The sequence below is a fragment of the Entelurus aequoreus genome, linkage group LG07, assembly GCF_033978785.1.
Source record: "Entelurus aequoreus isolate RoL-2023_Sb linkage group LG07, RoL_Eaeq_v1.1, whole genome shotgun sequence".
Classification (NCBI taxonomy): Eukaryota; Metazoa; Chordata; class Actinopteri; order Syngnathiformes; family Syngnathidae; genus Entelurus; species Entelurus aequoreus.
Genome location: NC_084737.1, coordinates 76,248,048 through 76,264,390, shown reverse-complemented (window position 1 = coordinate 76,264,390; position 16,343 = coordinate 76,248,048). Strand labels below are relative to the sequence as shown.

The window sequence follows — 16,343 nt, the reverse complement described above, 5'->3', positions numbered from 1 at the left end:
ATCCACAAATCTTTCATCCTTGCTCAAATTAATGGGGTAATCGTCGCTTTGTTGGTCCGAATCTCTCTCGCTGCTGGTGTAAACAATAGGAAAATGTGAGCAGTTCTTCCTCCGGTGTCGTCGCGCTACTTCCGGTAGGGGCAAGGCTTTTTTTTATCAGCGACCAAAAGCTGCAAACTTTATCGTCGTTGTTCTCTACTAAATCCTTTCAGCAAAAATATGGCAATATCGCGAAATGATCAAGTATGACACATAGAATGGATCTGCTATCCCCGTTTAAATAAAAAAAATTCATTTCAGCAGGCCTTTAATATTGTAAATCCCACGTTTTTTTATTTTCATGTACATTCTGGGTGTCTCATTCAGTCAAAAATGTTGAATGCCATTCCGTTTTTTAAGGTGGTCTGTCATAACTTTTTTAGCATTCAGACATTATTGTGAGGTTTTGTATTAGCGTTCCTAAAAATCAGATATACCGGCAAATTTTTTCTCTAAATTTGGCCCCCGAGTCAAAATAATTGCCCAGGCCTGCTTTAACTCAATTTATAAGAATGTGTACACTTCTAACTAATAAACAAATAATCTACAAGGAGCTAACGCATTCCAAAGCAGACGGATGCAGAGACGGATGACTCTCAATTAGACCTGCTAAACCTCACGGCAGGGCTAATACCATAATGAATCATCCATGGCGCTAGCCAACCTTTGTTGATCAATGTGACGTATGTTAATCCAACGGTCGGGCATGAGCAGAATCACTAACAGACGATTTTTCTGTGTGTGCGGATTAACGACGAGTGGAGAGAGTAAACACCGCATGCTACCAAGTGCAGGTAATTGGTGAATCGTCAAACGTAAACAAGTGCTCCGCATTTCTGCAGCATTATTGTCATGTACAACGTGGCGTGTTACAGCTAGACTGTTCATTAATTATGGAGTGACATTTAGCAAAATACTTAATGTACTCTGCACATGCAACCTTTTACGACTAATTAGAATTGTGAAGCCCATTAGTCACGTTTGAAAATGACACAAAGGAGAATAGACTCCCTTTACGCACAAACATGCTAATTTTCCTGTTTGATTGTCTTATCATATATTTGTACCAGACAGAGAACTAGACATTGTATTTCTTTGTTAATACAATACGATCTAATATAGGACGTAGGTGGTTCTAATGTTACAACGTTGTGCGGTTACACGTGCTCTCCCATTAAAAGAACATGTATTGGACAAAAACATGCTAAACAGCTTTTGATACAACAAATCACTGAATCATACGGAACCAACTGGAAACGATATGGGGTTAGAGGGGTGGCATATAGTACACCTACAATTACATGACACTCACTGCATGTGGGGTCCCCCAAGGGTCAGTGTTAGGGCCCAAATTGTATATTATACAGCAGTGACACTTATAATTAACCTTTTAATATTGTAAACCAGGGGTGTCCGAAGTGCGGCGCGCAGCTTGTTTTTTATTAGCCTGCTGCAACTTCTAAAGACAAAATAAACCAAATAGTGGCCACAATATAGAACACTGTGGTGTGATTGTTTTGGCCGCTGTACTGTACTATTAGTACAAAACCCCGTTTCCATATGAGTTGGGAAATGGTGTTAGATGTAAATATAAACGGAATACAATGATTTGCAAATCCTTTTCAACCCATATTCAATTAAATGTACTACAAAGACAAGATATTTGATGTTCAAATTCATAAACTTTATTTTTTTTTGCAAATAATCATTAACTTAGAATTTCATGGCTGCAACACGTGCCAAAGTAGTTGGGAAAGGGCATGTTCACCACTGTGTTACATGGCCTTTCCTTTTAACAACACTCAGTAAACGTTTGGGAACTGAGGAGACACATTTTTGAAGCTTCTCAGGTGGAATTCTTTCCCATTCTTGCTTGATGTACAGCTTAAGTTGTTCAACAGTCCGGGGGTCTCCCTTGTGCTATTTTAGGCTTCATAATGCGCCACACATTTTCAATGGGAGACAGGTCTGGACTACAGGCAGGCCAGTCTAGTACCCGCACTCTTTTACTATGAAGCCACGTTGATGTAACACGTGGCTTGGCATTGTCTTGCTGAAATAAGCAGGGGCGTCCATGGTAACGTTGCTTGGATGGCAAAATATGTTGCTCCAAAACCTGTATGTACCTTTCAGCATTAATGGCGCCTTCACAGATGTGTAAGTTACCCATGTCTTGGGCACTAATACACCCCCATACCATCACACATGCTGGCTTTTCAACTTTGCGCCTATAACAATCCGGATGGTTCTTTTCCTCTTTGGTCCGGAGGACACAACGTCCACAGTTTCCAAAAACAATTTGAAATGTGGACTCGTCAGACCACAGAACACTTTTCCACTTTGTATCAATCCATCTTAGATGAGCTCAGGCCCAGCGAAGCCGACGGCGTTTCTGGGTGTTGTTGATAAACGGTTTCCGCCTTGCATAGGAGAGTTTTAACTTGCACTTACAGATGTAGCGACCAACTGTAGTTACTGACAGTGGGTTTCTGAAGTGTTCCTGAGCCCATGTGGTGATATCCTTTACACACTGATGTCGCTTGTTGATGCAGTACAGCCTGAGGGATCGAAGGTCACAGGCTTAGCTGCTTACGTGCAGTGATTTCTTCAGATTATCTGAACCCTTTGATGATATTACGGACCGTAGATGGTAAAATCCCTAAATTCCTTGCAATAGCTGGTTGAGAAAGGTTTTTCTTAAACTGTTCAACAATTTGCTCACGCATTTGTTGACAAAGTGGTGACCCTCGCCCCGTCCTTGTTTGTGAATGACTGAGCATTTCATGGAGTCTACTTTAATACCCAATCATGGCACCCACCTGTTCCCAATTTGCCTGTTCACCTGTGGGATGTTCCAAATAAGTGTTTGATGAGCATTCCTCAACTTTATCAGTATTTATTGCCACCTTTCCCAACTTCTTTGTCACGTGTTGCTGCCATCAAATTCTGAAGTTAATGATTATTTGCACAAAAAAAAAGTTTATCAGTTTGAACATCAAATATGTTGTCTTTGTAGCATATTCAACTGAATATGGGTTGAAAATGATTTGCAAATCATTGTATTCCGTTTATATTTACATCTAACACAATTTCCCAACTCATAAGGAAACGGGATTTGTATTTTTTTAGTTAATTTAGCCATTTTTAGGCTTGAAAATGCTTAATTAAGGGCAACATCATGTATAATCTGCATGGTTGCCAATAACACGAGTCGAAGATATGAATGTTGTGTTTGGATAGTTTAGCATATATTGACCTATACTGTAATGGTTTTAGTATCTTTATTGTACAAAATGTATCAAAGTGGCCCCTGCATACTTCAATTTTTATTTATACGGCCCTAGCTGCAAAAAGTTTGGACAACCAGATGTTAAGGTAAAATTAGATAGAATAAAACAATGAATGGATAGTAGCAAGTTTTCAATGAATCTAAATAAAACAAAAGCAAAGAGATTTGGTAATAATAAGATTAATTCTGAAGATCGAATACAAAAACAATTTGAAAATGTAACAGAGACATTTTTAAAAATATTTACTTATAATATATTATAAACTGTCATGGAAAGCCCATATCAGACACACAGGAACATAAATATCCTAATGCCTCTCAATAATAAACAGTGCAAAGCTATTTCTTGACTATATTGAACTCTGCATATGATACTGACCCTTGGTACTCTCCTATTTTACCCACTGTGCTAAAGTGTGGGGAAATAATGATCACTGTTCAATGCATCCACTATTTTATACTACAAATAAGGGTGTCTCTCCCTACCTTGCAACCTTACAGCATAAATACTGATGCTACTGTGGTAAGGTTTAATTTAATATCGCCTCTGTTGGTTGCATTTACTGTGAGTCGTGCAATCATTTATCTAACTATCATCAATCAGTTATCATCCCTGATCATAACTTGAAACTAGGGTTGTACGGTATACCGGTACTGGTATAGTATCGCGGTACTAATTAATCAAAAACGGTACTATACTCTGTTTGAAAGGTATCGGTTCCCGGGCATGACGATGCGTCGTCACGTCATGACTTTGCTGGTTTTACGAGCAGAGGAGCATGTTCGGCGGCGCACAATCACAGAGTACTTACAAGCAGACACAGTGTGTAGACACAAAAGGGAGAACGGACGCATTTTGGCCTAAAAACTAAAGATAAAGGTGAAGTTATAACACTGAAACGCGGAAGAGGTGCTTTAAGACATGGCTAACTAGCTAGCAGCAAACGTCCCTCCACAGTCGGTAGTGTTTTAGCTACTTCTAAATCACTAATCCTCGCCTTCATGGCGACAAATAAAGTAAGTTGGTTACAAGTATCATCCCTGCAGGACGAGGAATAGCTAAACATGCTTCACTACACACCGTAGGAGGATACGTTAGCTAACCACTAACAGCAAGCTAGAACCCTGAATGTAAACAAATGCAATGGGTGGATCTACACCTGACACCCACTGTAATGATACCAAGTACAAGAGCGTATCTCGCCGATACTACTATGATTACATCAATTTTATTTTTATAAAAAAATTTTTAAATTATATTATGTTTATAAACTAAGGAAATACATCCCTGGACACATGAGGACTTTGAATATGACCAATGTATGATCCTGTAACTACTTTGTATGGGATCGATACCTACATTTGTGGTATCATCAAAAACTTATGTAAAGTATCAAACAAAATAATAAGTGATTATTACATTTTAACAGAAGCGTAGATAGAACTTGTTAAAAGAGAAAGTAAGCAGCTATTAACAGTAAATGAACAAGTAGATTAATAATCAATTTTTACAGCTTGTCCCTCATAATTATGACAAAATAGAATGAGAAATGACACAATATGTTACTGCATACGTCAGCAGACTAATTAGGAGCCTTTGTTTGTTTACTTACTACTAAAAGACAAGTTGTCTTGTATGTTCACTTTTTTATTTAAGGACAAACTTGCAATAATAAACATATGTTTAATGTACCCTAAGATTTTTTGTTCAAATAAAGCCAATAATGCAATTTTTTATGGTTCCCCTTATTTAGAAAAGTACCAAAAAGTATCGAAATACATTTTGGTACCAGTATTAAAATATTGGTATCGGGACAACACTACTTGAAACCAAAGTTCACAAGGTACTTTTTTTAACTTCTCATGAATAATACATCATTTTGCTTTATAGCAGGGGTGGGCAATTCATTTTTACCGGGGGCCGCATGAGCAACCTGAGCACTGCTGGAGGGCCACATCGACAATATTTCAACTAAATTTTGCTCAATATTATTTTTGATATATACCGTAAGATAAATAATAATAATAGTAATAATAATAATAATAATACTTTCATTTAACCTAACTTAACTTTATACCAAAAGCACTGCTTTGGAAATCATTTGTTCGCCTTTCAGAGATCACATTTAGTTCCCCTTAAACATCCTCATGTTGCACAATGAAATGTAAGCATAGGATGAAGTGTGCATTCCTGTAACTTTCTCTAGTAACAGCATTCCATGATTAATATAAATAAATTAACATTAATAATAAATGACAGTAAAATAAGCACACGTATGACTGAGGAGTCATAGTGTAACTTTGTGTGGTGTTTGAGTTGTCCGACTTTTTGTGTGGCCATAAACGCACCAGTGGTTTAGTGGTATGCGTGTTGGTGACAGATGACAAGTTGGTTTTGGCCTGGTTTGTACGGCAGAAAATGACTAGTTTTTCGAGATAGAAGTGTTTTACTCATGTTTTTGGTGTGGTTATGGCGGAATATAAACAGTTTTGCTCAATAAAGTGATCGATATAATTCCTGGCCTCGAAGCATCTCGATAGACGTTACAATAATTGAACGGTGTTCAATTGAACGGTGTTGACGAACACTGTTAGGGCCGCTTGTTGTCACTGTCACTCAAAGTTGCATTGCAATATTACACAGAATAAATGTGTTTATTTTGTTTAGAATTCAGATGGGATTTGATTTGGTGCGCGTCATATATTTGCTGTGCGCAGAGGACGCTTGAGCAGTGCGCAATTGCGCAGGCGCGCCTTAGAGGGAACGTTGCTTGGCAGTCCATGTCTTGTTGAAAACACGCCATTCGTCATCAACTTTTCTCTTTTTAGCGTCTCGGGTGTAAACCGTGCATCACTTGTCGCTGAAAGGGCCGGATGTGGCACGCGGGCCGCAGAATGCCCAGGTCTGCTTTATAGCCATTTACGAAAAATGCCGTCTTCCTCATTATATTGTTGTCTTGAGGTATCTACAGTAAATGCAGCCTTTGATGCCAAAATTTGCTATTGGATGGTAACAAAAAAAAAAAGAGGCTTGTTTATATATTTCACTTTTCCCACTATGAAAAGGGCACGTGAACACTACATTGTTAACAACTTGGAACCTGTGATTCCAGCGTTTCTTTATCACCTCGAGAAACACATCGAGAAAGTGTGAACACGTTTTCATGGCGGGGAAAAAGCTTATTTCACTCTTATCGTAGTTAACACTCAAAACACATACTGCGCAAGGAACACATGCTGGATTTGGGACACCCTTGCAAACTTACGTCAGCAGTAAAAGAAAGTGAATAAATAGAGGATGACACGCAGGCTTACCTGAGCTCGGGATCATCACTTTGGATGGTGACAGTCTGAGGCGAGTTGAAAGGGTTTTTAAGGACAAATTCCATGTACTCTGCAGAGCCCAGGCTGGCAAAGATTTGATGCGGGGTAGTGATGGCGTGGCAGAGCATGTTGCTGATACCCTCCGCCTTGTTGAGGTCTTCGTAGGACACAGTCACGTAAGGTTGTCTGGTCAACGTGAGTCTTTTAGTCCGATCCTAAGACCAAACGGTACATCCGAAAAGCTGAAGATGATCATATTATGCGGCAATACATCAAACATTTCTTGGTACCGGTATGATATTTTTTAAATATTTGTATTAAGATCTGCCTTGGATCGTCAAATATACTGTACAGTGGAACCAAGATTTACAAACCACAGACTGAAAAAATATATATGTTTCAATGTACAGACCTTGTCTCAGTGAACAAACATTTCATTCTCCCTCATTGCCGTTCTGTGCCCGGCAGCACATCCATTGTGGGTAGGCTGATCAATCTCTGGTGCTTTTTCAGTCAGCAAAGCAGTGCTGTTGTTAGCTAATGTGCTAATTACTATATTGTGTGTTTTTTAATTGTTTTTCATAGAGATGTCCGATATTATCGTCCGATAAATGCTTTAACATGTAATATCGAAAATGATCGGTATCGGTTGTTTTTATTATCGGTATCGTTTTTTTGTTGTTTTTTTAATTAAATCAATATAAAAAACGCAAGATACACTTACAATTAGTGCACCAACCCAAAAAAACTCCCTCCCCCATTTACACAAAAGGGTTGTTTCTTTCTGTTATTAATATTCTGGTTCCTACATTATATATCAATATATATCAATACAGTCTGCAAGGGATACAGTCCGTAAGCACACATGATTGTGCGTGCTGCTGGTCCACTAATAGTACTAACCTTTAACAGTTAATTTTACTCATTTTCATTAATTACTAGTTTCTATGTAACTGTTTTTATATTGTTTTACTTTATTTTTTATTCAAGAAAATATTTTTAATTTATTTATCTTATTTTATTATTTTTTTTAAAAAGGACCTTATCTTCACCATACCTGGTTGTCCAAATTAGGCATAATAATGTGTTAATTCCACGACTGTATTTAGTTGATATCGGTATCGGTTGATATCGGTATCGGTAATTAAAGAGTTGGACAATATCGGAATATCGGATATATCGGCAAAAAGCCATTATCGGACATCCCTAGTTTTTCAGCCTTCTCACAGGATTCGTATAGTTTTGCTAGCTCAATATGAGTCTAACGAAAGAAATAAACAAGCAATGTGTGTTTTTTTAAATATTCAGGAAGTATCCACAGCGTTGTCAACATTGCCTGCTCCCCCTGTCCTCATGCAAAGAAGATTAACCGATAACGTAAAGCAGATTTTATTTATTTACTCCCAATCATTGAAGTGACCTGGCTGTTAAAGTCAAGGAGTTTTGTGATATCAAACTGGGTGCACCACAGGGCTAGTGACAGTGTGTATGCGTGTCGACAGGGTGGCTGCAGTTGAAGGCAGTTCAACTAGTTGTTGTTGTTTTGGTTTTGTTATTAAATAGAAAGTTGATCCATCACCTCCTTATGCTTGTTTGCTATACAGTACTGCGTAGCGCTTTATATTGAGTTCAAAGTGTACAAACTTTTACTAAAATACGGACTTTCATCAAGGTTGGAACTATTATGCATGTTTACATTGTTACTTATGGAGAAAATTGCTTCAGTATACAACATTTTCTATTTTTGAACGCTGTTCAAGAACCAATTCATAAATCAAGGTTCCAGAATATGGTGCATTGATCGGAATGTTATAAGAATAAAATATATATTACTATTATTGTTATCAAAGACAAAATTAATCCTGTCATAAATAAATATCAATAAAATAATAATAATAATAATGGATTAGATTTATATAGCGCTTTTCTAGATACTCAAAGTGCTCACAGATAACTGGTAGATTGCATTAAAATTATGTTTCTTAGCTGCTTGACTGTTGTTTGACGCTGCTTCATTGATTAGCATTATCTGAAACATTAGCACTATAACTCCTTTGTCGTTTGCTAACTCGCTAAAAACCTGTGAGACGGTATTTTTTCGAGCAGATCTCTGCATCGCCAGTTCACCACTGTTTGAAAGCTCACAATAGCTTATGGAGAAGTTGTTCGACAACACCCGTTGGTTCGCATGTATACAACTCTAGATCCCACATATAGGATAACCATTTCTTTAGACTTTTTTTCAACGTGAAATATATATTTACAAATATATTTTGTAGGTGAATCTGGTTAATTAACATATACAGACAGTACAGGCCAAAATTTTGGACACACCTTCTCCTCATTCAATGTGTTTTCTTTATTTTCATGACTATTTACATTGTAGATTGTCACTGAAGGCATCAAAACTATGAATGAACACACGTGGAGTTATGTAATTCACAAAAAAAAGGTAAAATAACTGAAAACATGTTTTATATTCTAGTTTCTTCAAAATAGCCACCCTTTGCTCTGATTACTGCTTTTCACACTCTTGGCATTCTCTCCATGAGCTTCAAGCACACCTGTGAAGTGAAAACCAATTCAGGTGACTACCTCTTCAAGCTCATCGAGAGAATGCCAAGAGTGTGCAAAAAAGTAATCAGAGCAAAGGGTGGCTATTTTGAAGAAACTAAAATATAAAACGTGTTTTCAGTTATTTTACCTTTTTTTGTGAAGTACATATCTCCACATGTGTTCATTCATAGTTTTGATGCCTTCAGTGACAATCTACAATGTAAATAGTCATGAAAATAAAGAAAATGCATTGAATGAGAAGTGTGTCCAAACTTGTGGCCTGTACTGTATATATATATATATATATATATATATATATATATATATATATATATATATATATATATATATATATATATATATATATATATATATATATATGTATGGGAAAAAAATCTCCTGAGGATTGAGGTAAACCCCTCATGAAACAGGCCTGTAGAGATGAAATAGTCTTGTGATTTTTTTCCCACACATACATATTACGCTCTACCATGGTATCGAGCACTATTTTTTGGATAATCTAATTAAGACATATATATATATATATATATATATACTACCGTTCAAAAGTTTGGGGTCACATTAAAATGTCCTTATTTTTGAAGGAAAAGCACTGTACTTTTCAATGAAGTTACCTTTAAACTAGTCTTAACTTTAAAGAAATACACTCTATACATTGCTAATGTGGTAAATGACTATTCTAGCTGCAAATGTCTGGTTTTTGGTGCAATATCTACATAGGTGTATAGAGGCCCATTTCCAGCAACTATCACTCCAGTGTTCTAATGGTACAGTGTGTTTGCTCATTGGCTCAGAAGGCTAATTGATGATTACAAAACCCTTGTGCAATCATGTTCACACATCTGAAAACAGTTTAGCTCTTTACAGAAGCTACAAAACTGACCTTCCTTTGAGCAGATTGAGTCTCTGGAGCATCACATTTGTGGGGTCAATTAAACGCTCAAAGTGGCCAGAAAAAGAGAACTTTCATCTGAAACTCGACAGTCTATTCTTGTTCTTAGGAATGAAGGCTATTCCACAAAATTGTTCGGTAGTGTATATATATATATATATATATATATATATATATATATATATATATATATATATATATATATAGACCATATTTAATGTTCTATGCTTCAGCTGTATTTCTTATTCACGGTGGTTGTTTTTCTTTTATTTGCAGTGGGCGTTGCATTAAAGACGCATGCTTGTATTTAACAGCAAACATCCGAGCTATCAGCTTATATATTGCAATATGGGCAACATGGAGGACAAAAAAAGGGTCTTATCCCTATTGAGTAGTATTTATACAAGCTCGCAGACAGGCACGCATGTAAACTATAACAGTAATTTGAGATGTTGAAAATGTACTCAATACCTCATAAATAGTAATTAGGCTGTGCATTGCAGTGGAAATGTAAAGATTTTTCACACGTCTGGCACAAAGATTATGAGAAAAAGATAAAGCTGGCCAAAACTAATCATGGCTACTTTCCTGCAGAAGTGATAGCCAAATTAAAGCGTGAAGTAATGCAAAAAGGTGTCGTTAATATTTCACGTGGAATTGGCTGTAAGGGCTGTGTGAAACTGAAGACGAAAAAAAAGTCGACCCTAACAGAGGAAGTGTCATGTGCAAAATGCCTGACACGGGGACACGGTGTCGCCAAGATGACATTTAGCTTGTGCACCTGTGGGTGAAGGAACAAGATGTACCTACAGGCACAGGGACAATTAACACCTTCTTGTATAGCCACTAAAGCAGGGGAGCATGAAGGCGCCGCCACCGTGAACATAGTAAAAATGGCAGGCTGCTTAGCATGTCTTCATAAATCCTCCCTTGTGAGCATTATAGAACCAGCGGAAGGGTTGAGGGACGGTGTTTAACTATACTTAGCTTCAAGTGTGACCTCACCATGGACTTAGTCGTTTTGAAACCTTCCTTTTTGCCCTCCTTCTGGTGCACGGCGGCCATGCACTCTAACTTGCGGCGTCCGCTGTCGGGCTCCGCCCCAGAAAGGGTGCCGTCGATGTTGATTCTGCCTCTGCGGACCTGCAGTCTCTGGGCCTGGGCAGTGTTCCTCACTATGGAGCGGAGACAAGACACGAGCACAAAATGTACTTACAGAACAGAAAGAATTCTAATGGCTTCGGTGCCATATGCTCTAAAAATACTCCAAATGTCAAAGGGCTTTTGGAGCACAAAAAAAAAAAAAGCAACAGATTGTGAACAGGACCCAATAGAACAGGGGTGTCCAAACTTTTTCCACTGAGGGCCACACACGGAAAAATTTAAGCATGCGGGGGCCATTTTGATATTTTTCATTTTCAAACCATAACAAAATATATAGATTTTTTTTTTAACCTTTAAGGCTCCCGGGGACCAATCAAGGGTCAAGGGTCTCTGTCATTAAAATGTTAAAAATAAGTCAAATTATTATTATTATTTTTTACAGTATATCTCTATATCAACTTCAGGTTGATATCAAGTAAAAAAAAAAAAAAGGTTTTATGCCTTTTCTGTCAAAGACGACTTTGTTTTTTATAGTAAAACTGAAATATGCAGTATTTAGTAATTAGAGCCCTAAAAGATCAATAATGCAGGACACCATTGATTTGAATTCTTTAATATTTTTGAGTAATCACAGTGAGAAGTTAAATAAAATCCCACTAAATATATTTGGAATCCAAAAGGTCTCCCACTCATAAAGTGATACATTTTTATTATTTTTTTTTGTAACTTTTCACACTTAAATTACGAGATCAACTTCAGATATATCTGTCGATTTTACGTTTGAACTATTATTTAGTTTGTTTTATGCTCTTTTGTCAAATAAAACTTTGATGTTTTTATATGGCAACCACACAATGTATGCAATATTTTTTCCACAAAAAACATTTTAAAGTGACATTTTTTAAGTAATAATTCATTGTGACGTAGATTTTTTGTCTTTTATTTTTAATTTTTTTCTCGAGCAATGGCAAAAAAAATAAAAATAAACAAAGACAAAAGAAAAATAAAACAGCCTGCATGGCAGCTTTGTGTCAACATTACAACTTTTTCTCGTTAGATTTCACCTCATTCCACAGTTTTAAAATGTTTTTTAAAATTTTTGCAATACTATCAATTTTGCAATTTTTGCAGAATGTGTGGGGGGCCGGTAAACGATTAGCTGCGGGCCGCAAATGGCCCCCGGGCCGCACTTTGGACACCTCTGCAATAGAACCACTGATTGATTGATGTTCTGTGTAACACACACGCACCCACGCACACAGCAGGCCTAGACAGGAGGAGGACAGAGTGTAGGTACACAGAACATCAGAGGGTCAAATGTGCGAGAAAATGAGAGCAGACAGTGTTGACAAACATTGGCGTTGTTAGGCCTATTTTAGGGGGGCTCAAGCCCCCCTAAAATATTCTTAAGCCTCCCTAAATAATTTGGTGTTATATATATATATATATATATATATATATATATATATATATATATATATATATATATATTTTTTTTTTACAAATACATGCCGACATGTTCATTATAAAGTGGCCCGAATATGAGTTTAAATAAATAATCATATAACCTGTCATTATTCACTCAGTTTCCCCTCACTTCATAGCATAAATCAACAAAAATGATTCCCGGGCGCGGCACCGCTGCTGCCCACTGCTCCCCTCACCTCCCAGGGGGTGAACAAGGGGATGGGTCAAATGCAGAGGACACATTTCACCACACCTAGTGTGTGTGTGACAATCATTGGTACTTTAAGGTAGAGAGCCCCTTTAGTGTGTCGGTATCCAATCCATTCCACTTATTCATATAGAAAATGCCCACATCACTCAAAATCCAGTCCGCATTTTCTCTGCGACCTTGCTTGCGGTCCTTGGACTTGTTCATATAGAAAATGCCCACATCACTCTTGTAGAATCTATATTAAGTAATATACATTAGCCTAATGTTAAAAAAATGAAAAAAAATCATTAAATATATTTGTTTTATTGTATTGTTACTTTAATAGCTGTTGTATTATTATGGGATGGCTTGTTAAACATTTCATAGGATTTTCAGAGGGAGGAAAAACCAAGACATTTAATATAAAATGTAAAATGAATAAATACATAAAAAGAAAAAGACAAAAAATGGTTAAAAGTGTCCCGTGCATTTCTTTAAATAATAACAATGAATAATTTCTAAGTCTTTGTTAGCCGTTTGTGAAGTTTTGTGCTCGTGCGCTACGTTTGCTCGCGTCCTGTGTATCTCCTGGGGGCTAAGCCCCCCCTGTCCTTAAAGGCTAGTGACGCCCCTGTTGACAGACAATGTTGCAACCTTGTGTGGGAACCGCAGGTGCAGAAACACAAAAGAAGAATCCCTGTGGGATGCAGAAACCGGCAGAGAAATTTTCCGTGCAACGTTCATATTGTTGTTACTCAGCCAGCGTTTGTGGGTCTGATGGACCCGTTGCATTTTGTGGCTTTTAATGCCTCACAATCAAACACTTTTATGTTAAAATACTGAACAGATGTTTATTGGGATAAGGTAAATATCTGTTCAGTATTTTAACATAAAAGTGTTTAATTGTGAGACTTTAAAAGCCACAAAATGCAACGGGTCCATCAGACCCACAAACGCTGGCTGAGTAACAACAATATGAACATTACACAAGGGTTAAATACACTCTGGATCATGGGCGCTGATCCCGTGGGTGCTTTGGGGCCCGAGCACCCAAGTGGGATTGATGGCAACTTTCAATCTTTAAAATAATTTAAAAAAAATATCAAACTTGTTGTTAATCTTGTGGCGAGTTTAGTTCGATTTATGTCGTATGGCCAATAATCATTATCATTATCGTGCCTGATAATGATCTAGTGACGCAATCATCTTGACTTCGATCACACTGCACACAGGCGAATGAATTCATACTTATTCAACGGCCATACATGTCAAACTAAGGGTGGCAGTATGAACAATGCCAACACTGTCATAAACATGTGCCATATAGTGAAAACACACTACACAACAACGACAAACACATTTTGGAAGAATATTTTCGCCGCAACACAACATAAACACTACAGAACACATTCCCAGAATTCCCTGAAGCACCAACTCTTCCGGGACGCCACAATATAAACAAACGCCATTGGTGGATCTACAGCTAACATCCACTGTAATGATACCACGTACAATAGCGTATCTAGGCGATACTACTATGATTACATCGATATTTTTTAATATCACTGCCTGCCGCAGAGCGGGGTCCTCGAAGCACAGCTGGCAGGTGAATGGATTACCCAGCTGGGGCTGATCATCCAATCAACTGCCATGCTTATTAGCAGCAGCCGGGCCTAGACACGGTGTTGGAAATGGAGTTGGAGTTGAGAAACCTCCACAATCACAAAATCTTCTTTCGTTGTTTTTTTTATTTATATTATGTTTATAAACTTAGGAAATATGTCCCTGGACACATGAGGACTTTGAATATGACCCATGTATGATCCTGTAACTACTTGGTATCGGATTGATACCCAAATTTGTGGTATCATCCAAAACTAATGTAAAGTATCAAACAACAGAAGAATAAGTGATTATTACATTTGAACAGAAGTGTAGATAGAACATGAAAATAAGCAGATATTAACAGTAAATGAACAAGTAGATTAATAATTCATTTTCTACCACTTGTCCTTAATAATTTTGACAAAATAATAGAATGGAAAATGACACAATATGTTACTGCATATGTCAGCAGTTAAATTAGGAGCCTTTGTTTGTTTACTTACTACTAAAAGACAAGTTGTCTTGTATGTTCACTATTTTATTTAAGGACTAAATTGCAATAAGAAAAATATGTTTAATGTACCCTGAGATTGTTTTTTTGTTAAAATGAAGCCAATAATGAAATTGTTTGTGGTTCCAATTTATTTAGAAATGTACCGAAAAGTACACGGCACATTCTAAAAATACGATGAAAAAAAAATAAAAAACATAAAAAGTGGTATAAAAGAGCAAACAGGTGAAATGTAACAAGAAAATGTTGCATTATTTAATCTAATAACACAAAGCTGCCATGCAGGCTGTTTCTTTCTTGAAAAAATAATAATGAATCAAAATCAGTGTCATTATGAATTATTGACCTATTCAAGGCTCCAATTACTTCACATTAAATATTCCACTTTGAGATATTTTTGGGGGAAAAAGTTGCATATTTTTTGGTTGCCATTTAAAAAACAAAGTTTTTTAAAGAAGGGCCTAAAACGAACAAACAAAAAACATAAACAACAATAAAACTTATAATTCACGGATAGATCTGAAGTTGATCTTGAGACTATTGTGGTAAAAGTTTTAAAAAATGTTGGATTTATTTTTTTAATTTTTACTGAGCAGTACCATTTTGGATCCCCAATAATTTTAGTGGGACTTTTTTTTTTTTTGAGTGTCATTGCTCAAAAAAATAATGAATTAAAATCAATGTTGTTATGAGTTATTTACATTTTTAAGACTCCAATTATTATATAATCTCAAATATTCCACTTTAGAATTTTATTGGGGTAATATATTGCATATTTTGTGTTTTTTTCCCTAAAAAAAACACGGTTTTCCTTGACAAAAATGGCATACAACTTAAATCTTTAAAAGCGTTATATTGACAGATAGACCTAATGTTGATCTAGAGATTTAAACCTTGAATAATAATAATAATACTAAATAATGACACATTTGTAATATTTTTTTTGACCAAAACCTTTTGGGGTCCCCGGGATCAAGCCTGAGTGGTGGCCTAAATGTATCTTTTTTATACATATATTGTATTGGTTTTTAAAACAAAAAATATCAAAATGGCCCCCGCTTGCTTTGATTTTTCAGTGTGCGGCCCTCAGTGGAAAAAGTTTGGACACCCCAGAGTCGTAAATCAATTCATGGTAAAAGTCAAGTCCATCTCGTTTATGGGTATTGCTGCACGACAAAGCTTCAGTGACTACTTTATCCCATGCTTATGCGCGGACTCGCGAGATATCGTTAAAATGCCGCACTATTTTGCTGCACGGTGAAGCCGCAACACAACGGTAGACGGCGGTGCCGTGACGTGGCGGTTATGTTTCGCTGGCGTTCCGCATCCTGTGGAAATCACGGGT

General features: G+C 36.8%; 1 protein-coding gene across 1 annotated transcript in view; it reads right to left on the bottom strand.

The window, feature by feature from the left end:
- The window catches only part of nphp4 (nephronophthisis 4), a 486,853-nt gene that overhangs the window by 69,689 nt on the left and 400,821 nt on the right, over window positions 1-16,343 (bottom strand). The window contains exons 21-22 of the mRNA XM_062054501.1: window positions 11,127-11,296; window positions 6,644-6,867 (exon numbers count right to left, since the gene is read on the bottom strand). Coding sequence (XP_061910485.1) covers window positions 6,644-6,867; window positions 11,127-11,296 — 394 coding nt within the window. The remainder of the gene's footprint in view (window positions 1-6,643; window positions 6,868-11,126; window positions 11,297-16,343) is intronic.